Genomic DNA, 24,270 nt, shown 5'->3' with positions numbered 1-24,270 from the left:
AGGAGGAGAGTGGCGTCATTGAGGGGGCAAAAAACAGCGCTCGAGTGCTGTTCATGCAGCCCTGGAGTGTGACAAGCTGGAGTTTGAAATACATTGTTTTCAACGAGGGCGGCGCAAATATCAGCAATTTTAGGCATGTGTGCAACATGACAACTGTTTTAAAGTATTGTACAGTAAACAACTAAAGTATCTGTAATGTTTATGTTGTACTACTTGTACTACTTGAACTACTAAAAACCAATATAAAATAAAGGGATTTAAGATCATTAAAGCTGGTCTGTTGCTTAAGTCCATTGCGTTCTGTTTCTGTCAACTTTCGGTCCCGGACTTATTATTATTATTTAACTCACTCTTTGCCATGCTCTTCGCAATAGAAGTCTATGTAGAAGAGCCGCCATTGGACTGGCCCCGTGAAGTGAACGGAGTTGTCACTACTCTCTCATATAAACGGCGCTGATGCTGCGGGCGCGTTCGGAAATACCGCACCGGAGCGCACTCACCTATTAGTTTGCATTGCACAGTGCGCTCAGTGCGCTATTTCCGAACGCGCCCGCAAACTCCTCGAGCAGTCTGCACTGTGACGTCACGGGCCATAGGAATCCTAATGGTAGGAAATGTAGACAGAGGAATGGCGGCTCTGACTGCTGGAAGAAGAAGGAACCTAAACACCCTGAAACTTTACTTCTAAAACGGTGCTGTCGGGGAATTGGTTTCCAGTGAGTCGCAGAAACGCAGTTCCGCAACGGAACACGAACAAGTAGTTGTAATATCGGGTGAGGTTTAGCGGTTTACTACACGTCCGGGGCTGAGGAAAGACGGACGCACTTTGGGGGACTTGCTTGTTAGCCAGCACCGCTGACTTTGATTCAAGCTAGCTACTAGCTAGCTGCACTGTACTAGCCAGCTGTTGGCTGCACAAGTTAAGTCATTATTTAACTGCATGGAAGCGTATAACGTCCAGGCCTCCGCGTAAACGTGCAGATATTGCGAGGGTCTCTTATCCTAAACCCGGAGAAGAAAACTCCACAGACGGGGCAGTGGCACACGCTAACACACATTGACGTTAGCTGGTTTGGTTCACACCAGCTGAGTTTGGGATCCTGAAGTCTCGCCCATATTTGGATCCAGCCCCAGCGCACTGTGACCAAGGAGAGCTGATCGATAAATCGCACCAGTCCGGGTCTGATCGGGGGTGCTACGATGGAAAGTCTAACGTTGAGCGACGTGGAACAGAAGTACTACTCGGACCTGTTCATCTACTGCGACACGGACAACACCAAGAAAGTGGCTTCTAACGGGAGAGTTCTTGACCTTTTCCGGGCGGCCCAGTTACCCAGCGAAGTTGTCCTGCAGGTGAGCTAACAGTAGCAACTTACATATAAACTGTGACACTGACTGAGAGAATACTAGTGAGAACAAACCCAGTAGAACAGGCTGCACTGGAATATTTTCCAGACACGCTGGGCTGTCAGAACGCCAGCCAGCCATACAGTTGTGCTTACTACCATGTATGTTCATGGTTAGCTATGTGGCGTAGCAAGACAGACACACCTTCTTGTGGCTAGTGCTAGCTTACCCAAAGCCACCTTTTTGTTGAAGGTTTGGTTTAATTTTTAAAACTGACACCTCAACAAGGTGTCATAAGTGTCACACATTTAATGGCACTTGGGGATCATGTGTGGCTCTAGTCCAGGTAGTAGGCTCTAGACATAACGGGACATTCCTAATGTCACCCCACTACTTCTCCCTGCCCACTCTTTAGTGTCCAGTCCAGTGGGGTTGTGTACCACTACCATTCAGACAGAGCCACAAACCAGTTTCTTGTCAAGATAAATCCAGTTATCATACTGTACTGGTCAAACTCAGACATCACTGGTAAAACTCTATTATGCTTCTAACCTTGTTTAAGTACATGGTTTTGTAGTAATGCCACAAATTATTCTATCGTTCTCCTGGTCACAGGTCCAGTCTTTTCCTTATGAGGTGTGTGCAACCAGAGTAGACCAACTGTAGCACTAGCAACCCATTCTCGTGACTCCTGGCCTTAGCTGGCCAATATTTGCTGTTTGTGAGTCAGCATCCTTTTCAAGGTCAACAAGGGGAGCTGTGTGGAACAGTGAAGAGCTGTTGTAATCTTTAACTCCCAAACTGTAGGCGAATCACTGCTGGCCACACACACACACACACACACACACACACACACACACACACACACACACACACACAGTTATGTGTCCGCAAAGACTTGAAATTAAGTATTGGATCAGCAGAAAATCTTTCCATTCACCCACATCTACCAGGCACTGTGGTTTTTAATGTTACATTTATTTCTAGTGATCTGTCTGGTGTCCACATACTGAGTCAGTATTACTGACCATAGGGGCAGCTGTCTCATTATTAGTAGGCAATGCATTGTGTGTGTGTGTGTGTGTGTCTAGTAGTGTCAAGTAATAGTATGTCATCAATGTGCTAACTTTTTTTCCCTCTGTGTGTTAAGCATGTGCAGCAGTATCTGGTTGGACCATATAATGTAACCTAATTGTGTGTGTGTGTGTGTGTGTGTGTGTGTGTGTGTGTGTGTGTGTGTGTGTGTGTGTGTGTGTGTGTGTGTGTGTGTGTGTGTGTGTGTGTGTGTGTGTGTGTGTGTGTGTGTGTGTGTGTGTGTGTGTGTGTGTGTGTGTGTGTGTGTGTGTGTGCGCATACATACACATTGCATAGAGCTTACACAACATGAGGTCAAGTGTGACACAATTAGTGAGGCCAGATTTATCTAGTCTGGCTTAATGAGCAAAACTGGTTACATATTGCACTCAGATTGTAATTTGAATTAATTCATGTGACAGATCAGTTCATGGTTACTTTGCATGCATACAATTTTCGTGTGGACTGGAGTGTCTATATGTTCATGATATTATAGATGCAGTGTTCAAACTTCATAGTTTCTGTTTACCCCTGCTTAGTCTTTAAAAAAACGTTATGGTTAGCTTTCCCAGTTTAGACATTTGGCACCTGTTTGATGATGACTTTGAGGACCCAGAACTTGTGACCCCACTGTTTGACCTACCAGTATATACAATATAAATCAAGATGGTAAATGGTGCATACTACTCTGCTTGATTCAATTCTTCTCTGTTCTTTGTTTATTCTATTAACAGTCAGAGTGTCCGTATTCTTTTCCTGGTCCAACATCTACTAATGGAACATTAGAATTAGAAAAAATGTGGTTCCTGATGAGTTCAATGCCATTAAACATTGCCCCTTGGTTGTGTTCAGATCACAGAGCTGTGTGGTGCCACTCGGCTGGGTCACTTTGGGAGGAGCCAGTTCTATATTGCATTGAAACTAATTGCCGTTGCCCAGTCTGGACTGCCCCTCAGGGTGGAAAGCCTCAACTCAGGTAAGTGTTGACCTCAGTAATAGGCTTGTTATTGTTGTTTATTTATAACTTAAAAAAGACTAACACAGTGCCATTTAATGATGAAAATATGACCACCGCCACCGAGTAGCACAATAGAGTTGCATACAGTACATTACACAACATGAAAATGTCAGTCAAGCTACATGAATGAACCATAATGCTATGGTCTATGGCATAGACCATAGCATTATGGTTCATGTAGCTTGACTGACTGACAATGTTTGCTTATTACGCCCAGAATAGTGATGCATAGACTCTATGCATCACTATTCAGGGCGTAATAAGCAAACATTTGCGGAAAATATGTGAACATTTGGTAAAAGTAGCAGATCTGTATTTCTGTCCAAGCTTTTAGATTTTTTCTATTTTCGCTATATTCAACGTACCATTAAGTCACAGCATATGATAAGACACATTTGTAAAGATGTAAAACTGCAACCCACTGCTCAACAACACAAGAGATTCATTCAGCACCTCATGGCCACAGGAGGAGGCGGCGATCCAAATCCATGATTGGGATGAAACTAAACAGAAACGTGTGCTATGAATGCACAATTAGCAGTGTAACATAATCAGTGATTACATGAGGAGAGATCATCATAAACTCATAATCATCCTGTGATATATCATTTTATCAATCAAGCCTGCAGAACTACTTCATAAGTCTTTCTATCCTGTTCTTCTGTCCTGTCAGAAGCCCTTACTGCACAAAAATGCAACGGGTCAAAAGGGCTTCCTACATATTGAACGCACACATTACTTGTTTATCTACTGGAATCTTCTGCTTAATACAAAGTCTCAGATATGTCCTTATTTTCAGAGTTTTCTGCACCAGCCTCTGCAGAATCAAAATGCTTCATACAAGCAATGGAGTGGCAATTAATGGCTTCAGGTTTTGCACATTTTGAGGAGAACGAGCTATGCAGTTACAGTAACCAGATACAGTATGGACATGTTTCAGGCCTGTGAATCACATGGTTTTGTAAGTAGTTGAACGACGTGACATTGTACTTCACTGAAATTGTCAGACACCCTCTGAAGCACGCACATGTTATTTGAGTGCTATTTTGGCTTAAGGGCCCATTATACTTGGTCACGCACCCAAAGTAGCGAAGTCACAATGCCTCACATTGCGACACATTGTGAACATGTAGATTTTCTATTTTCAGTGTATGACACCTCACACCGCCTTGCAACTAGCATAGACCACCCTTTATTATTTCCTCCCATTTGATAGCCTAATTTTTCTGATATTAGGTGGTTGACAGTTTGAGACATTGGAAAAGTTTGTGCTCCCATCAGGCCCTAACTGTTTTATTGTTTACTTTTGGTGTTGATTTTGTTAAAGCATTTAAACCTAAGGGGAAGATGTCGTAGGCGCATATAATCATATTACACAAAGGTGTTTGTGTATTCTGAAACACTGAGCGCACTGCAGAACATCCACAAAAAAAGTGTCAAAAAGGAAGCACTTCCTCACACCAATTTAGGCACAGCCTATAAAACCCTGCTTTTGTTTTGAACCACGGAAACTAATCTGTTGGGTGGTGAGAGTTTCTGATCAAACAGTCTTAGTGTCATTGCCACTCTTAAATTATGTGATTATAGTGGTATTCTTTTAAAAGGTCAAATGTGTTGATAGGAATTTAACACATTCAGACCGTAGGACTGTGGAAATGTCATATGAAATACAACTGATGGATCCAGTGGACGTGTACACACATCATAGCGCCTTTTCATTGATATCAAACAAAACATTTTAATTCAGATTTTTTCCCCCTTTTTTGGGGTTGGCCTCTCCTTCTGCACCATACTCCTTGCTGTTTCGTGCATGCACGCTGCCGTTCACTTCCTTGTTTACGGCAAGGAAGATTAGAGAAGGAAGTGACATGGTCACGTGACAGTGCTGCGCACCGGAAGTTACATGAATACAAAGCAGTGAATGGAGCAAGCTTGGCCAGCTCATAACAAACATTATTTATGAACCATTGAGACCTGTGTCATATAATCGGTTCAGACATATAAAAGAAGACATATCACAGGTTGTTTTCTAATCACTTATTTTCGATCATTTTATTTGAGGATTTAAATGGCAGCAGGTATCGTTTCTGTTCCGGGGGTATCAGAAACGTACTTTTTGCTCTTTAGATACCTCTATAAAATTACAGTGTACACATCGAAACGCAACACAGCAGACAATAATGTGTTACATTCTTCTGTTATTTGCCAGAAGCGATTGCTTTACAAAAGATCTCAGTCATTCAGAAATAGTGTTTGTTCATGAGCAGGTCACTGAGCTCTCACTAAGCTCTCATTGACACCAGTGCATTCTGCCGAACTTCCGGGTGCAGTTTGGCTCCCATGGTGCGACGAATCTGCCGTCTGGAATTGCGTGATAGCGAAAATGACGTTGGTGACTTTACCTCCATTTAATATAGCTTTCAGAGTAAAAGTTGACATATCTGGGGGGAACCCTGTTTGGGGTTGTTGTTGCTATGTACAGTATATATCAACATATTGTTTTTGTAATTTTGAATAAATATTTTAAGTTTTTCAGAAAACTTAGGTCAGGATTTAGAAGGCGTTTTTAGAATCCGCCTAAATTAGTTAAAACAGTATAAAATGAAGAGTTGAGTAGGCACTTTTGTTTAGCATTCCCCCCCGCGGAATGTGATGATTTGATTGGCTGAGCATGGAATGTGATGATGAGAGCACCCCTCGCTTCATTCAAGTGTGATTCTTTTATTACCTGATGACACTTATCATACATACAGTTACTGTAGTCGTGTTACTGTATGGGTTAGTGGCAGTCAAGTGAATTGTCTATTCTTGTACAGCAGGTACCATTGTTGTTGTAGGATGGTTTGATGCCTTTCAGAAAGACCTTCCAGATAAATGGCCAAAGTCAGTTCCCATTCCAGGATTTCTGTGAAAGCTTGTCCGTCCTGCCTGACCCCTGAAGCATGAAATGAAATGAAATGAAATGAAATGAAATGAAATGAAATCTATATTTACCCAGGGTATCTGGGCTAAGCTCAAGAACTTGTTTCCAGCCAGGCCCTGCTCATAGAACACATTTCATCGTAGTGGTTGATGCCTTGTTCAAGGGCATTTCAGCGGTGGTAATTTTAACGTGTCGGACGGCTGATTCGAACTGGGAACCTTCCGGTATCTAGACCGCGCCGCTATCCGTTCGGCCACCGCTGCCACTCTTTCTCCATCTGTCATTTCTGTCAGTGTGACACCTTGTCTTCTCTCTCTGAGTGAGTGATCCTGGAGATCAGACCTATGGCGTGGCACCTCTCCACTAGGCTACTTGACACTGACTAGACTATCAGTTTGGCCGTTATGTCAGCCATTATTTGTGTTTTTGGAAAGGGGTATCGGCAATTATTCAGCTGGTGTGTCCTGATGTTTTATCAAATAGTGGATCACAACACGTCACTTTTTGAAAACCTTTTGCATCTAATTGTTTTCTATCAAGAAGTTAGTTGGGTTTATTTTATTTATTAATTTGTTAACATGTACATTTTGACAAGTATAGGACAAAACATCAATAATCTGTGGTCTAGAACTCTCAAATTGAGATTGGCATCGGATCAAAAGATATGCCATTGGTCGGGCTCTACTTCACTACACACTACTGCTGCTGTGCTGCACCGCTTTTCCTTATATAATGCACTATGAAACTGTTGTAAATAAGGTGGATAATTAAAACACATTGTCAGTGTGTATTACACTGATAAAGTAACATCTCTCCCATGTATTGTGACAATCATCGTAGGGTCCTCAAATTGGTCCTTAAAACTGGTAAAAAAAAAGTACACTCATCTAACTTGTTTTTTGTTTCTTACAGTACATTTTGTTTTTAATATTTCCAAACATTTTCAAACCGTTTTTTAAAACAAATTAAAGGATTTCCCCCCCCAGTAATTTCATAAATAAATCAAAGAAATCTAAAATTCCATAAATTAGGAAAGTAGTGAAAATAGCCGATCTGCAAGCTTTACAATGTGAGCTTGTAGATCTGCTATTTCCACTAGTCCTGGGGAGACATAAAAGTTGTCTTTTGGGTCACGGCGGGCTAAAGAGTTTGGGAACCACTGATCTGACACCATCACCGTGACATTCAGGAGAAATCCACCAGTCCCAATTCCTGTCAGGAAAGAGGAATTGGCTGCCATGTGTGATGCTGTGAAAGTCAGACTGCCATGGTCAAATAAGCCAACATCAAAATCCAAAGCTGTTGGGAAGTCCTGGGATGACAAACTCAGTTCTGGCAACAGTATAAAGCGTGTGAATCTATTTTGCGTCCGAGCATAGACATGGTAACACCCCGCCTGCCTCTGATTGGCCTACCGACACTGCCGCTCTTGACTGTCCTCCGAGACGCGAGGTTACTCTGTGGTGAGAAATAATACAAGAGAATGACAGCTTGGCATGCGCTAGAAAAGGCAAACTAATATTGTTTGCTTTGGTTGAACACTTACGTTGTACTATGATTTGATTTGGGTGTGTTCTAAATAGTGTTAATGTTGATTATCATGTATTAATGTAATTTTTATAGTAAACGAATACTATTATACGAAAGGAATATGAAGGAAAAATACCTTTTTACAGTACGATAATGTTTCAACTTTACACATACAAATAAATTACACAATAATCAACACAAACACTTCATTTTCAACACACCAAATCAAATCATATTACGGCGTACATGTTCAATCAATTATTCCATCAAAGCAAACGGCATAAACAATATTAGTTTGCCTCTTCTACAAAAATAAAAGTTACAAGTTACAGTTCTCTTGTATCATACCGTACTTGTATTATTTCCCACCACAGTAACCTCGCATCAGACTATCCAGCATAGATATATCCACCTCAGAGGAGTCGAGAGGACAGTCGAGACGGGCAGTGTCGGTAGGCCAATCGGAGGCATGCGGGGCGTTACCATGTCTATGCTCGGACGCAAAATAGATTAACGCGTATAAAGTATACTGATTATGTGGCATGGTAACCTGTTCAGAAGAAATGTGCCTGCCAAATCATCACTGCCAGGGCATATTGCAGTTACCGTACTAAGATGCACTCCAAGCCATCTCGCTAGTTACTACCCACCTTCCAGGACAGATGGGGTTTCTTTTATTCTCCCTTAATTAACTGGCTACCCCTACCATAAGCAACAAATCCAATCTGCAAACTAGAAATAGCATTCACAACTTCAGATCCCCCAAATCATTCCTGATACAGAAAATTACACAAAAACCCAAGTCAACTGAGAATGTACATTTTAAACATACTCATTATTTCAGCTATTTAGTATTTACTGTATGTATAAGTTGTGCTTCTACCTTGTATGTAGATATACTACATTTTAGTCATTTTGCTAATATATGCTTTATAGAGTCACAGATGACAGATTAAAGTATGAATTTTGCTGGCACTTGGATGTACATCACTCGTGCAGGTCATATGCTTCTGAGTAGCTGTAATTATAATGGCCCGTGGAAGCAGCTTGCAGCACAATCAATCTTTTTTCTTTGATACACGCAATTGTGTGAGGAAGCGTGTACAGTTCAAGAATTATAGCCAATGTAAAGCGGGCTGTTATAGCGTCACCATGGGTCCGATTTGAAAGGTTTAGTTAGGAAGATTGATTTCCTTGGGCTACTAGATCAGCTGTTTTCAGTGCAGTACACTGTCCTGCATGGAAGTAAGACAAAGTATCTTAATGTAAATCTATCATCTGATGAAGAGGACCTCTCCAAGTACTGGCACAAACGTTTCTCCCTCTTCATCTCTCTCCGATTTCAGAGCACAGTGGTTTTGACATCATAGTGTTTTGATCTGTTAATTTAGAAATGGCCAAGGGAGTAGTAAGAGTAGATACTCGATACTCATTAACTACTCATTTTTAAATGAATTAAAATTAACATTAAGCTCGAGCAACCAAACCTTTCACTTGAAGGGTCCATCATCTCTGACCACTCTGAATTTCCGAATGACCAGACAGAGCACCCCAGACGGTGCACTACAGTGCTCTCTGAGCACATTTATCTATCCCCCTAGCCTTCCACATTTATCTATCCCCCTAGCCTTCCACATTTATCTATCCCCCTAGCCTTCCACATTTATCTATCCCCCTAGCCTTCCACATTTATCTATCCCCCTAGCCTTCCACATTTATCTATCCCCCTAGCCTTCCACATTTATCTATCCCCCTAGCCTTCCACATTTATCTATCCCCCTAGCCTTCCACATTTATCTATCCCCCTAGCCTTCCACATTTATCTATCCCCCTAGCCTTCCACATTTATCTATCCCCCTAGCCTTCCACATTTATCTATCCCCCTAGCCTTCCACATTGCGTTTGTCTGCCTGGTTCTTTAGTTGTTCTTATCTCAGTTTCTGTGCAATTTGTATATTCTTTAATATTATCATTATGAACTGTACCTCTTTCTGCATTGTATATAGAGACTTTCCATATAGGACTAACTTACTGTAGGAGACCTACTGTCGCAAAAGCAAAGACCTTGTACCTACTTCACCTATACTCGTCATAAAAAAAAATTAGAATAAATTCTATTCACTCACACACACACTTGTACACATACACACACACACACACACACACACACACACACACACACACACACACACACACACACACACACACACACTGATGTGGTGTGTGGACGAGTCCACCTTTCACAAATTACTGTAAGCAACTCATTACTTAATGTAATTTTTACTTTTCCCTAACAAAGTTAACCCAATCCAAGCCATCCACGAGATATCTCGAGGAAAGCTATTACCACCAGAAGGATCTTAGACGGCAAAGGAAGTAGATTCTTTGCTTTGTTTGCTTACACACTGAATCAATCTGATCTTTCCATGACAACAGATGGTCTATTACTACTCCTAGGTATTTGTACGAACATACCTGGTTAATCTGTTCACCATGAATAGTAATGGGGGATCTGTGTATCTCTGGTGTACCAAAAACGATCTCTTCTGTCTTTTTTTGTGTTAATGATGAGAGTGTTGTTATCACTCCATTCAACCACCTTATTTACTCTGTGTTGGTGCAGTCCAGGATCACTGGAACTATCTAGGAGAGAAATCAAAACTGTATCATCTGAGTATTGTATCATCTGAGTATTTTAGTATGTATTGGTCTGGTGTGTCAGTGCGACATTAAGACAGACATTCCTCAGTACGACAGCTGTCAGTATAAAGGGTAAAAGCACAGCTGAGCTTACACACCCCTGGGAAGCACCAACATTAGTAGTTAATGCCGAGGAGAGGTTTGTGTTCTAGTCTTTTCTGTGAAAAATGGTCTCGTGGCCACAGTTTAAAAATGTTTGACATGCAGCGCAGCAGCATGCTCCGCTGTCCGCTCCATAGTGACGTGACAACAACCAACACCCCCCCCCCCCCCCATACACACACACGCACGCACACACACAAGCACAGTTAGCACACTCAAATCTGGTAAAGACTTTTAACAAACAACGTGCACATTCTCTTAATCAAACAGATCTTCTTCCTATGTCTCTCCGTGCGCACCTTACTCTCGTCCTCTCTCTCCTAATTATTGTGGTCCGCAGCTGTGCGTGCGTGCGTGCGTGCGTGCGTGCGTGCGTGCGTGCGCGCGCGCGCACACACACACACACACACACACACACACACACCGAGTGCCGTTCTGGCTCTGACAGCAGAGCTGAGCTCCGCAACAAACTTCCAAGTTCCTAACAAGCAGTCACAATTTAAATACCGCAGGAGAATTACCACACTAAACAAGCCAGTTTGTTTTGTACAGTGCAGATAATGTAAATGTTCTTATTGTGGGTTTGGTTTTTATCATGCAGCGCGAGTCCACGATAGCCGATCTACAAGCTCACAATGCGTCGCGCTGCGAGTAGAGTGCTGCTGATGTACAACTACAACTAAGTACTTTAGTGTGATGTGTGTGTTCTTGACTTCTTGTTCTTAATGTGGGTTTATCAGAGCGTGAGCACACTACCTTAATCGTCTAGGCTACTTGTATAACGCCAAATAAATAGATATTAACTAAGAACAATAATCAAGGTTTGTATGAGACGTTAATTCCCCACGCTGTGTGCTTAATCTGGGTGGAGGAGGTCCCACGCTAGCCCCTTTCGGGACCCTCGGTTAGTAGGGCAGTACCCTAGGGTCCCTCCAAAGTTATTCCACTCTCCATAGGACGCAGCTTTACGTACTCTGTCTGTTCACGGAGACCCGCGCGGTTGCTTGAGTGTTGGTGAGATGTTTCAAAGATGCATACAGCAGCAGTAGGAGACAGCGGAAACGTGTGCGAAGCGGCGTTAATCGGCGTTGCCGTTAAGTATTTTAAATCTTTTTTGGAAGTTTTGGCTTCTCTGAAATTCTCTCTTCCTCACTTCCCATGTCCCGCCTCCCAAGACACAACAGCATTAAAAACATCCTGCATGTACGCGGTCGACCAATCGGAGGCAGTAACTAGGACGTGCAGCTAGCCAGTCGCGGTGCGGGAGGCGGGACATGGGAAGTGAGGAAGAGAGAATTTCAGAGAAGCCAAAACTTCCAAAAAAGATTAAAAATACTTAACGGCAACGCCGCTTCGCACACATTTCCGCTGTCTCCTACTGCTGCTGTATGCATCTTTGAAACATCTCACCAACACTCAAGCGGGTCTCCATGAACGGACAGTAGGTAAATGGAGAGTGGAATAACTTTCAGAAAAGGTAACCGAGGGTCCCAAAAGGGGCTAGTCCCATGCCTGACACCAACATGGTACAAACTTCAGTAGTTTGTTTATTCAGCTAAAACCCCGACATTTTGTTCAACGACAAATGCATAAACTAGACAAAACACAGCATAACCCCCAAATTACGAGACTCATATTATCCAGCAAGCACTTCGTTATTTTATGTCACAAACACGTTTTGCTATTCACTTGTTGCACACATTACCTATCCCCGGCCTCATTCCTATTACCAAGATACCAAAATACAGAATAAATAATGCCATTGTGTCAAATAAATTACTGTAATGTATTATTGCAAGGTGCATTTGTGTAGTGTATCACAATGCTGAAAAGCTCGGTTTCCTGTATTATCTCATCTGCCACTGCTTGAGTGGCAGTACTAGTAGTAATTTACTTGAAAAAGAATAGTTGACCTAAGCTGGCAAACGGCAACATGTTGTTTTGTTTTTTCATTAAACTTAATTATTTTCTTGTAATGCAGCTTAGTAAGTGGAGAACTGTTGATATGGTGCCCCAGCTGCCAAACTGCTAAAGGGTTTTACTTTTCAATTCATTAAAATTAAAACGAACAAATGTTCAATGCTGCTGAGTTGGATGAGAATGCAGTCAGACATACTGCAAGTTTACAGAATACAGATTATTTTATTTTTTATGAAAAGTAATAATATATTATGATATTGCACATTAGAGAACAGCGGATGAGCTTTTTTGTCACCCGAATCCGCGTGTGCATAATTATAATCCGCCCGTTATCCGACCGCAATTTTTTAATTAATCCAATTTATTAATCCGCACCACCCGCAATCCGCTGCGCAGGGAAGCGCCGCCAATCTACAAGCTCACAACGCGACGCTGCGACGCGTTGTGACAACTTGTGAGCTTGTAGATCGGCTATTTATACTACTTGTACAAACAATGTCACTCACCACTCTCTCGACAGTTCACCAATGTTACGTAGTGGTTGTATATATCCATTTCCATGGTAACGCGTCGTCCACGTTTTCGCGACGTATTTTCATACAGCATATCCAGCGGTCATCGGCGGCAGGGTAAAGAACTTAATCACTCCCAGTCCCACGCCGAACATATATTCCTCCCTTCTGTTTTACTTAGTTTTAAGTTTCTCTCAGACTCACTAGCTGCATGTTAGCAACTTTAGCGTAGCTGCCTGTAGGCTGTAGGAGACCACTGTGTTGTTGTTGTTGTTGTGCAACAGGACCCAACTTCATAGGCGGCTAATTTGTGCCAGATCATGGAAAATGATTAAATTAAAATACTACTACTAAAGCACGCACACCGAGATTGTGTGCGTTTTAAAAGCTATAATAAGCATATAGATAGATGCCATTCATTTATTTCCCGCATTATTTCACCCGCGGTTTATCCAATATTAATTTATAATATATTGAATTGACCCTAATCCACCCTAAACTGCGGTTCACCCGCGGCAACCGCGGCTAAATCCGCCACCCGCTGGTCTCTATTGCACATATATTGCATATGTTTACATTCAATGCTGTATGACTTCAGAGTCGGGGTGCATTTCATTTTGAAACAAAAGCCTTATGGCCAAAACATTTGTTCTCAATGTTGTATTCTATTGTTCATTTACACACACACACACACATACATACATACATACATACATACATACATATAGATCATTTAAGTTTAGAAGTTTGCATGTATAATGTATCATTTTAATTGATTACTGATTATTCGGCATCGTATCGGCGATTCGGCGTGGTGGTGTAGGTCTCTCCAAAATCGGTATCGGCATTGGACCAAAACATCTGACATCGGCCGGGCTCTACTTGCAATTGATGATCCCTCATTATCATCAGTGTGTTTTTTTTTCTTCTTTTCTTTTGCCTTTACTGCCAACATGGCAGTCTGCAAAAATCTGTGACATGTCTGAAAAACGCCAAGATGTCTATACTATAATCCCATGTCTGGTTTCCCTCCTGTAGTCAAAGACCTGCCACTGCCCAGGTTTGTGGTGGGAAAGAACGAGGCGGAGGCACGCCACGCCGCTCTGTACCAGGACGCGGACAGACAGGGGCTCTACTCGACCTCTGAGGTCATCCCCAGGCCTCCTGCCAGGGTCCCCCAGACCAGACCTCCACCCACATCCTCTGCAGTTCCTGTTCACGAGGTCATCCAGCCCATGGCACCTACCATTGAGTCACAGGTCAGCCATCCAGTTGTCACAAGGCTATCATTCTAGTGTGGTTTGATGGCAGCCCATTTTTGGAACACAATCCACTGGTTGAGAAATGTTAATTTAGAGAAATTCTAACATATATATATATATATATACACACCCTTTATCAATAGCCTAGTTGTCTATTTTCAGTGAGAACAGAGGAGGCTGTTATTGGAGAGTGACGTTCAAATACTGAAATGTGTGTGATCTTTACTAGTAGCATACGTTTCCTCTTTAACTTTCCTGCTGCTATATAACTGTCAGATGTTGGCTGGAAGCAGCAAGGCTTTTTGCATGTCATTTGACCTTTTCCTCCTATTCCCAGGTATTGGTTTTCTTATGGTCTTATGAGCCTCACTGTACTCATTAGAAATGTGAGATTAAGATAATTTACATAGGCCAAAAATGTGCTTTATTAAGATATTTACATAGGCCAAAAATGTGCTTTATTAATCCCACATTGGCAAATTGCCTGTGCTTTGCACAGGGCTGTGCATGTAGTTTCTGACTTGTGTTGGTGTATGTGTTGTTGCCTTCAGCCTGACTCCACGTCTCCAGTCGTGTCTCCTCACCATTCTCCTCCCACCTCGCCTCACTCCTGGAGGAAACACAAGAGGCAGGCCAGTGGCGGCAACGCAGACAGACAGCCGGTGCTTACCGCCAGCGGAGCAGTGTGGACGCATTTCAGAGAAACTCAAACTGGTACAAACACCTACACCTGTACACGTACATACAAATACAGTACCTGCTTTCAAAAAAGGACAGTAAAATAGTTTGGCAAAATCGTGTCTGTCCACAAGTGTTGTAGTAGTTCGGGAGAGGCTTATTGTCAGTGTCTGTCCCTGTTACAATGCACTGGCTAGACCCCCACCACCAGCTCCCACTACTTACAACGTACCGCACCCTGTCCCTGTTACAATGCACTGGCTAGACCCCCACCACCAGCTCCCACTACTTACAACGTACCTTATTGTCAGTGTCTGCCCCCGTTACAATGCACTGGCTAGACCCCCACCACCAGCTCCCACTACTTACAACGTACCTTATTGTCAGTGTCTGCCCCTGTTACAATGCACTGGCTAGACCCTCACCACCAGCTCCCACTACTTACAACGTACCTGTTACAATGCACTGGCTAGACCCCCACCACCAGCTCCCACTACTTACAACGTACCTTATTGTCAGTGTCTGCCCCTGTTACAATGCACTGGCTAGACCCTCACCACCAGCTCCCACTACTTACAACGTACCTGTTACAATGCACTGGCTAGACCCCCACCACCAGCTCCCACTACTTACAACATACCGCACCCAAGCCGTACTACTCATACGTTGAGTTAGCGGTGCCCTTAAATTTAGATGAGAAGGTAATTTTGCTACTCCTGCTCAAACGACGACAGAGGCAACCAAGGCAAGGCTCATCAGGAGCAGATAGGGGAAGTGTCTTGCTCAATGACACAAAGCCAGGAGGAACAGGGATCGAATTGGAAGAATAAGATCTAAATGGGTGTTCCCATTAGGCTTTTGGTCATCAGGCAGAGGTTCTGAGCTATTGCTGTAATACATACACACAAATTCAATGTTGAAGTACAATATGTTTACTTGATATTCTGTGCAGGACCAGTGCCTGGTGATGGAATGTGGTCGGCCCATTCGCCCCCTCTTCCGGTTCAGGAGAGCTGGGTCAGTTTCACAGCGGACACCCCCCCATCCAGCACACTCCCAACCATGCATCCATCGTCAGTCCAGGTAGCATAGCATTACACCATCTGCGGCAGCCCTCTACTAGGGTTGGGATTCGTTAGGATTTTAACGGTTCCGGATCCTTACCGGATCCCTCTTAACGGTTCCGGTTCCTAACGGTTCCCTTAACGGTTCCTAATATATTTTTTTCCCCTTTTTTCTGACATAGATTATGCTTATATTATAACTAACCTAACCAAGTACATAATAAACACAAATTCAATTATTGAAAATACACTTTACAATTATGAGGTGGCACTATTATTTAAACTTCATCACCAGCTAGCCACCACAACAATACCATTGTTGCAATTAGTACTGTATGTTAAATATACAGTAAAACGCTGAGGAAGGCCATACAGGCCGAAACGCGTCCGTTTTTCAGTCTCAGAGGTAAATAAAATCATGTAAAAGGACATACAATGAGTGCTGGCATTCTTCATCTCTAAATATACAGTACACATTGCAATAATGATATTGTTGTGGTGACAAATGTTGTCTTTAATGTTCAGATTAATTTAATATGAAGGACACCAGTTACCCTAATGGAAACAAGCCATAGTGCTTTCTTGGATTATAAAATCCTTTTAACAGCCCTTGTATTGAACTGTAGGCTACGTTCCTGTGCTTTTTTCTGCAAACTGTTTATAAAGTAATCAATCTATGGAGGTGTATATGCACCTAAAGGCTGGGCTCTCAACAGTCACGCGATTCATTTAGAGCCAAATCAAAAGCAGTTGAGTTGCTTATAAGTTGTAAAAAATAAGTGCACACAAATTTTCATTTGGCTCTATAGTTAACGTGATTTAAAAAATATCAGACAGAAAGACGTCGAGTCATTGGCGTTCTAAATTAACACCATTAACAATAGTTGTACAATACGCCTAATGAAAAGCTCTGTAGAAGTTAGTAGTTTTTATTTTCTAACGTTACTAGCCTGGGGAAAGTGAACCAGCCTTGCATCATCCTCGTCCCCCACCGGCTGTGGTAGAGCTGCGGGGAGTGGGCTTTCCGCAGGCTTTCAAACACGATGTGCCTAGATTAATCTCGTGAGTTGTGGACTTGTGTAGGCATATTGATTTTGAGATGTTTCCTCAATGTGGACGTGGTGCAACCGTGCAACTGGTACTAGTACTAGGTACTAGTTGCAACAACCTTTGCAGGGAACTATGGCATCGCATTTATTGCACTTTGCGTGCTCAGCCTCAGAATCATTTCCCTCTCTGTTAACCACACTTTGGAGATCTCTTCGACATACTGTCCCGCTCGCTCCACGGCGGTGAGCGGTCGCTGAATGCACTGAACAGTGGGCGTATCCTCCCCGACCCCACTCACTCATGTAGGTGGGGTGACGTCACCCCAGGCTCTGCTTGCATGCATGCACAGACACAGCGGAGCTAAATGATGACTGATGAGAACCGTTTGGGGAACCGTTAATAAAAAAAACGATGGAACCGGCTCCTGAAATGGACCCGGTTCCGAATCCCAACCCTACCCTCTACCCCTCTCAACTGTCTCTCTGTCTCTGTGTGTTGCCCTTATCGCGGCCTGTCTCTGCCGTGCTGTCCTTCCACTTACCTGGAGAGAGAATCACTTGAGAGGCATGTGAATGGCTCATGCAATGTATCTCATGCAATCATGGCCCAGTGTCATACTGTGTGTTCTCCTCCTTCTAATCGGATCTCAAAGAGCTATCTGTAGGTCCTGTAAGGTGCATAAAGTGAGCATTGCACAATATTTTGCAGCGCCACCCGGAAGAGATTACATATCACTATCCCTTTCAAATATTTTCAGTTGAAGCTGTAGTCAGACAGAACAGGCATAATATGACTTATTATATTATTAAAATAATAACAAGGATAAGGATTGAGTTGTGTGTGTGTGTGTGACGTGTGTGTGTTCTGTTCTTATATACCCCTCCCCCTTGCTCTAAATGTGCCATGTGGCTTTCTGTAGGAGAGCACAACGATACGAACGGTGGCGTCAGCGACGACGACCAATGAAATCCAGCGACAATCCAGTGGCTACGACGATCCATGGAAGATTACAGATGAACAGAGGCAGTATTATATCAATCAGTTCAAAACCATCCAGCCGGACCTGAATGGCTTTATACCTGGTGAGGGAGCACGCATGCACTCACTCACTCACTCACACACACACACACACATTTGAAACCAGCGTGACAGTTTTCTCATTCAACGCTTTGCGTATTCCAGGTTCTGCAGCGAAGGAATTCTTCACCAAATCAAAGCTACCGATCCTAGAACTGTCACACATTTGGTGAGCGGCCGCTGTTGGACCCTTTGGACCTGTCGTGTCACTACACAGTGCTGCCGATGTATGCATGCTTACGGTCACTGTGTGGACTGTTACCTCTTTTGCATGTTGTTGTCGTCGGTGCTGCTGTGTTGTCAGAGATTGTATGACTGGTCAAGCTGCATAAAGATTGTAAACACATCCTGAATCAATGCTGTCCACTTTTGTGGTTTCCATAGAGACATTCGCAGCCAGTGGTTTTTTTTTTAGCCAGTGGATATTTATTTATATCACAATTCCTTTTTCTTAACAACAGACAAGGCAGCAGTTTGGACCAAGTGATCGCCCGTCACAGTTTAACACAGTATATGACAGGTTCGAGATTTCTCGTATATAGTGCTTAAACCCGCCTGTGCCAAATGAGAATTCTCGTCTTTTGTTTTCTATTAATCCAGAATTAATACTCATTGAAATCCCAAAACTCTGTTCAAATATATTACACAAGCGATCTTTATCAGAATTGAGGCTGTTATGAGGTGATGTTAGGAGCTCGATAAAGATTGCGCGCGACCTGATATTGGCGTTTCTGCCGATAGAATAGAGACTATGGCCCGCCCCGGAAATGACCCATTATTATGTCCAATTCACGAGGTCGTCTTCTCTGCCTTTTGTCATGCATACTGTTGGCACAGGCACCACAGTGTCAATGGTGGCATGACAAGAGTTGGGGGGGAAACAGAGGTTCAAAGCAAACTTAAATGAATGGACCTCCTGTTTGGCTATAAAATCGTAACTTCTTTCCAAAAGTAGTTGACACACATCTACTTAAGTGAAAGTGCAATTCAGAACGCACAAGTGCGTGGAAAAAACTATTCAATTACAATTACGAGTACTTTCCACCACTCGATGTCTGACCACACATTATCCTGTCTGTGTGGCACAGGGAGCTGTCAGACTTTGACAAAGACGGAGCACTGACGCTGGACGAGTTCTGTGCAGCCTTCCACCTGGTGGTGGCCAGGAAGAATGGCTACGACCTGCCAGAGAAGCTGCCCGAAAGCTTGATGCCAAAGCTGATTGACCTGGATGACTCAGCAGGTCTCTCTTTCGCTCTGTCCCAGCACCAACTTCCTCCACTTTTGATACCAATACACGCACACTGTCACTGGCTTAAGCCTGATTTATACTTTGTAGTACAATGATGTCATATGCCAAAAATAATATAGATAATATAGTATAGATTGTTATGCTTTCTCTGTGTGTGTCTGATTTATCTTATCTTGAATTAGCAAAACTTGCAAGGTAATTTTTATTTGTATAGAGTATAGACTATTTCAACAAGGCAATTCAATGTGCTTTAGTCTAACATGTTTTTCTCATGTACGATGCACAGAAGTTCCAGAAGCGACAGCTGATGTTGGCTACTCGGGCTCCCCTGTGGAAACTCCCCCCAACAAGTCACCTTCCATGCCCTCGCTCAACCAGACCTGGCCTGAGATGAACCAGAGCAATGAGGTTCCACATCCACCCAAAAAAAACATTTTATATACATACATACACACTTACTGTATGCTATACACGCAACTGACGCAAGTATACAATGCATGCAAGTATACACACGTTTGCGTTTGATCAGTCTTAATGGTTGTAGCATCATACATTTAAGCTGCTCTTTCTTTCATGCCAATTCGATTAAAGTTACATTTCTCATTTAATTTACTTATGACTGAGTTTAATTACTCACCATTCACCACTACTTCTCTCACTTCCTTATATTGGTGGTAGCTTATCGTATCACCGGCTGATGACATCCCATCTGTGACCGAAATCATATTCTCCACTTTAGGGAGGCCTGAATAGGGAAATCAGTTCAGGGGAATAACCTAAAAGAGATTACATTCAGATTAAACACTGAAATCATACGTTTGCTAGTACTAGTAGTAAAATCTATAAGTAGCAAGAAAGTATTTAAATTCTGCAAGATCTGCAGTGGTTGTGCTGACATTTTTGCTACATAAAACATTTGACTACTTATCATCAATGGATACCCAAAAGGTAGCATAACTTTGACTATTCATAAGAATCCTAGAAGGTAGCATAACGTTTACTGTTCATGAAGGCAAATTTGCTGATGACAACGGCAAGATGTTGCAATGCATTATGGGCAATTTTCATCACTCTAGTCAGGATAGAAAACCACAAACTGGCCACAGAGGCTGATTTTTCTTCTCCAAAATGTACCTGTGATATTTCACAAACCAAATTGAATGATGACTGGATACCTAATCAAAGTGTCTGGTCATGTAGACTGTCTAACTTACTATCCGCGCACTGTCATGATTTACCAACATTTGACTGGATGTTAATTTCTCATGCTTATTTCACATTTTACACCCTTTATTATTCAGGGAGTAAGCTCTCTTCTTCAATACGCCATTATAAAAAATGTAACGGCTAAAACAAGTTTATATTTAGGAACAAGAAAATATATGAACTCATTTCATGTCACTCATGAACGTACGTAAACTCAGATTGTAATTGTATGATATAAGAGATTACATTTATCCAGTGCAATCAATCTGTAATTCTGAAGGTAGCTGATTGTAGTGACGTATACCACATCATTTGGTGCTTTGTGGCACTAATATATTACAAGAAAAACCTTTGGCTTAGAATTTGGACACTGTAAAAATAATCTGACAAACCCAAAGCATTAAAAGAGGCGATGTAGGTGGTCACAACCATGTCACCACGCCAGTGACTGCCGTCTTGCCGGCAGCGGTACAGACTGGTGATGTGATAATGTGTGATATGACTGCGCTTGCTGACTGACATGTTTGTTTGTTTTGTCTCACTGTTGTGTCTGTCCCTGCAGCAATGGGAGACGTTTAGTGAGCGCTCCTCCAGCTCACAAACTCTGACCCAATTTGACTCTAACATTGCACCAGCTGACCCTGTAAGTCCAATCAGTTAGTATGCATGGTATCTCCATCAATTGACCGATATTAACCCTCTCTGGAGGATCTCCTCTCACCTTCTCTCTCTCTGCCTCTAGCTCTCTCCATCACTCTCTCTCCCTCTTCTACTTTGATTTCATCTCTTTTCTCTCTCTTGCTCTCACAACCTTTCTTCCTCAGATCCCTCATTGTAATTCTGTCTACGGCATTCACTGCATGGTGTTCTTTTAGATTTGGCTTGCTTAGCTCTATTGGTCACCTTTTCCATGGTGGCACTCAGCAATCACGTGAAGGGCCTTCCACCGCTTGAATATCCATGTTTTGTATAATTTTGTTGCAAGTGAACAGATTGCATAATGGATATAATAGCTGAGTGAAGAACAGAGGGGAGTCACAGGCTGACAGTTGGAAAATATTTATTCTGGAAATAAAGGGGACAGCATTGTAAATGTTGGATCCATCTATTGACCACTTAAGTCCCATATACTTATTAGTAGTAGTAGCAAAAATAGAAGATCTGCAACATGTCATAATACGACACGTTGTGAGCTTATAGATATGCTATTTTAAAGAACATCTTTCAACAATTGTGCAAATATATAAAACAAATCGCTATATAGGATCGCAAGGGTTTATGTGATTAACAAAGAGTGTAGGAGTATTTTTGTTTTTCTAAAACCAAGCAAGTCACGTTTTAACCTTTTGATATATTGTAATTCGTTACAGTACCGTAGGAGAATCATATAGCAAAATATTTCTTCAAACATTCTATTGCCAGGCTCTTGGAAAGACTTCAAACTTTGGGTTTTTGTTTAGCTGTTTCCAAAGCCATTCTTGATGTCTGTTTTTCTTAACCGTCTGTCTGTCCTGTGTCTTACCTTGTGTGTCTCTCTCTGGTCTACCTTCATCCGTCTGTCCTTCAGGACACAGCCATCGTCCACCCAGTCCCCATTCGGATGACTCCCAGTAAGATCCACATGCAGGAGATGGAGCTGAAGAGGACAGGCAGTGGTGAGACAAACTCCTTCCACATACCATGCACACACACTGTGTGTGTGCGCAGTGTCCCATCTACCTAAAAAGTATTTTATTAGCCGCTATAGCCATAATGGTATTCACAACAAACGCAGTGTTTTAGAAGCAGCACAACCACCACAGTCTTCAAGGTGGAAAGTAAGTCAAAACTCTCAATGCTTGTTGATTCTTCATCTAGACCACGCCCACCATCTAGACCACGCCCACCCTACCAGTCCACTACTGACCCAGCCTCCAGAATTGTCTGAAGAATTGTCCGCCTCCATCAAGTTTGTAGCTGCCAACACAGTCGGTGAGTCCCTCAAAGGGATAATTAAGCAAGACCCTGTTTCTTGAGTGTTTGTCGATCATAAGTTGCTGGTTACACAATTGTCTATAAGTTAGCAGGCTGGTTTTATAATTGCATCTCAACTCTGTGGCCCTGGTTTCTCCATACAGGTGATGGCTACAGCAGTTCAGATTCTTTCGCCTCAGACCAAGAGCCCATCACGAGACAAAGGTAAGTGGCTGTTGGAGATCTCTCAATATGCTTGATGCTTCGGATGTCGTCGTGCCAGGAAATGCGGGCTCTCGAAAAACATGAGCTCTAGTAGTACGGTATCTGCTAAATAAGAGAGGGGAGGATATAGTACAGTAGAAATACTGGCTGTGGACCTTGACAGTACTTATCCATGCTGACATCATGCCAAGGCCACCATCATGGTTATCACGGCTATCCAAAATAGCCGAACAGTGCAACACTGGAGAGCAATCAAACATTAAATTACTTGTCTTTTAGTTGTATACTGGACCTCTTTTCCACTAGTCCCTCCCTGACATTTTATCTAGTTTTTATTTATATATTTAGTCTCAGTTTTAGTAATCATAGCTTAGTTTTTATTTAGTTTTCGTGGTAGTCGCCGAACATCTTCTGTCATAGTTTTAATTCACAAAATCAACACTGCTACTGTGTGTGTTCCTCAGGTCTCAGTCGGGCACATCACCGGAGCCTCTGAAGGTGGTGGCTCCACCCCCTCCTCCACCCCGCCCCCACCCCTCGCACTCCCGCTCCTCCTCCTTAGACATGAACCGCAGCTTCAGCGCCGTGCCCGCAGCGGGGCAACCGCAGCCTGGCACGGTAGCCTACCCTCCCGCTGTACCTCCTAGACCTCTACCCACACAGGTAAGGTACACCGCCAAACTGGGACAACAGAAATTGTGAAATAAACAATTAGAACAATTTACTTAATACCGAGAATGTTGCAGAATGCAAGTCGACACCCTCACAGGATCTTTTCGTTCTCTTTGTCCATCTGTAGACGTCAGGCCCCCACAGCGGGCTCCGAGTCGACGTGGAGGGCGTGCCAGGGGCCGGCGTGGCCCTCACCACCACCACCACCTCCCCCCATCAGATCCCCCAACAGCCCAACTTCGCAGACTTCAGCCAGTTCCAGACGTATGCCGCATCCGAGCAGCCGTCCAGCCTGCCCGAGGTCGACAAGCTCAACGAGACGGGACAGGTGGGTGATCACACGGTACACCGGTATGGTGCAGCATCCACTATATTTCCTGGTCCTCTCTGAGATTGTGGCGTTCAGTTTCACACCGGGACCTGTTGTCTGCGCTGAGTGTGAGGTCAAGAGCTAGCAAAGCAACGTTCAAGTCTAGTCAGTGTCAGAATATGCAGGGTACACAAATACCCCTCGCCAAAAGAAACTGCTTCAACTCGGATATTATTGGCTTCGGGTGGAGTTACTGTGCAACCCGCCTAACTGATTATGTAAAGTGAAATTAACGTACAACACTACAAAACATTCAATGGCGATCACTTACTTTAGATTTTCAACTTTGGAAATCCATTGTGGACAAAAGACGATAAATGTCAAGAGTTGAGTGT

At 43.0% G+C, this 24,270-nt stretch overlaps 1 protein-coding gene across 2 annotated transcripts in view; it reads left to right on the top strand.

The window, feature by feature from the left end:
• The first annotated feature begins 540 nt into the window (after nucleotides 1–540).
• The window catches only part of reps1 (RALBP1 associated Eps domain containing 1), a 30,124-nt gene continuing 6,394 nt past the window's right edge, over nucleotides 541–24,270 (top strand). Inside the window, exons 1-15 of one of the 2 annotated variants that reach the window (XM_079526222.1) lie at nucleotides 541–1,353; nucleotides 3,274–3,397; nucleotides 14,165–14,385; nucleotides 14,940–15,102; nucleotides 16,019–16,083; nucleotides 18,100–18,262; nucleotides 18,363–18,426; nucleotides 19,346–19,500; nucleotides 19,796–19,917; nucleotides 21,278–21,358; nucleotides 22,283–22,370; nucleotides 22,573–22,686; nucleotides 22,833–22,893; nucleotides 23,358–23,556; nucleotides 23,693–23,893. In XM_079526222.1, the coding sequence (XP_079382348.1) occupies nucleotides 1,201–1,353; nucleotides 3,274–3,397; nucleotides 14,165–14,385; nucleotides 14,940–15,102; nucleotides 16,019–16,083; nucleotides 18,100–18,262; nucleotides 18,363–18,426; nucleotides 19,346–19,500; nucleotides 19,796–19,917; nucleotides 21,278–21,358; nucleotides 22,283–22,370; nucleotides 22,573–22,686; nucleotides 22,833–22,893; nucleotides 23,358–23,556; nucleotides 23,693–23,893 (1,974 nt within the window). In that variant the 5' untranslated portion in view covers nucleotides 541–1,200. Of the gene's footprint in view, nucleotides 1,354–3,273; nucleotides 3,398–14,164; nucleotides 14,386–14,939; nucleotides 15,103–16,018; nucleotides 16,150–18,099; nucleotides 18,263–18,362; nucleotides 18,427–19,345; nucleotides 19,501–19,795; nucleotides 19,918–21,277; nucleotides 21,359–22,282; nucleotides 22,371–22,572; nucleotides 22,687–22,832; nucleotides 22,894–23,357; nucleotides 23,557–23,692; nucleotides 23,894–24,270 lie in introns of both variants that reach the window. The other variant, XM_079526221.1, reaches the window with a different exon arrangement.

The sequence above is a fragment of the Electrona antarctica genome (genome assembly GCF_951216825.1).
Source record: "Electrona antarctica genome assembly, chromosome: 17".
Lineage (NCBI taxonomy): Eukaryota > Metazoa > Chordata > Actinopteri > Myctophiformes > Myctophidae > Electrona > Electrona antarctica.
This window is presented reverse-complemented; position numbering and strand designations above follow the sequence as displayed.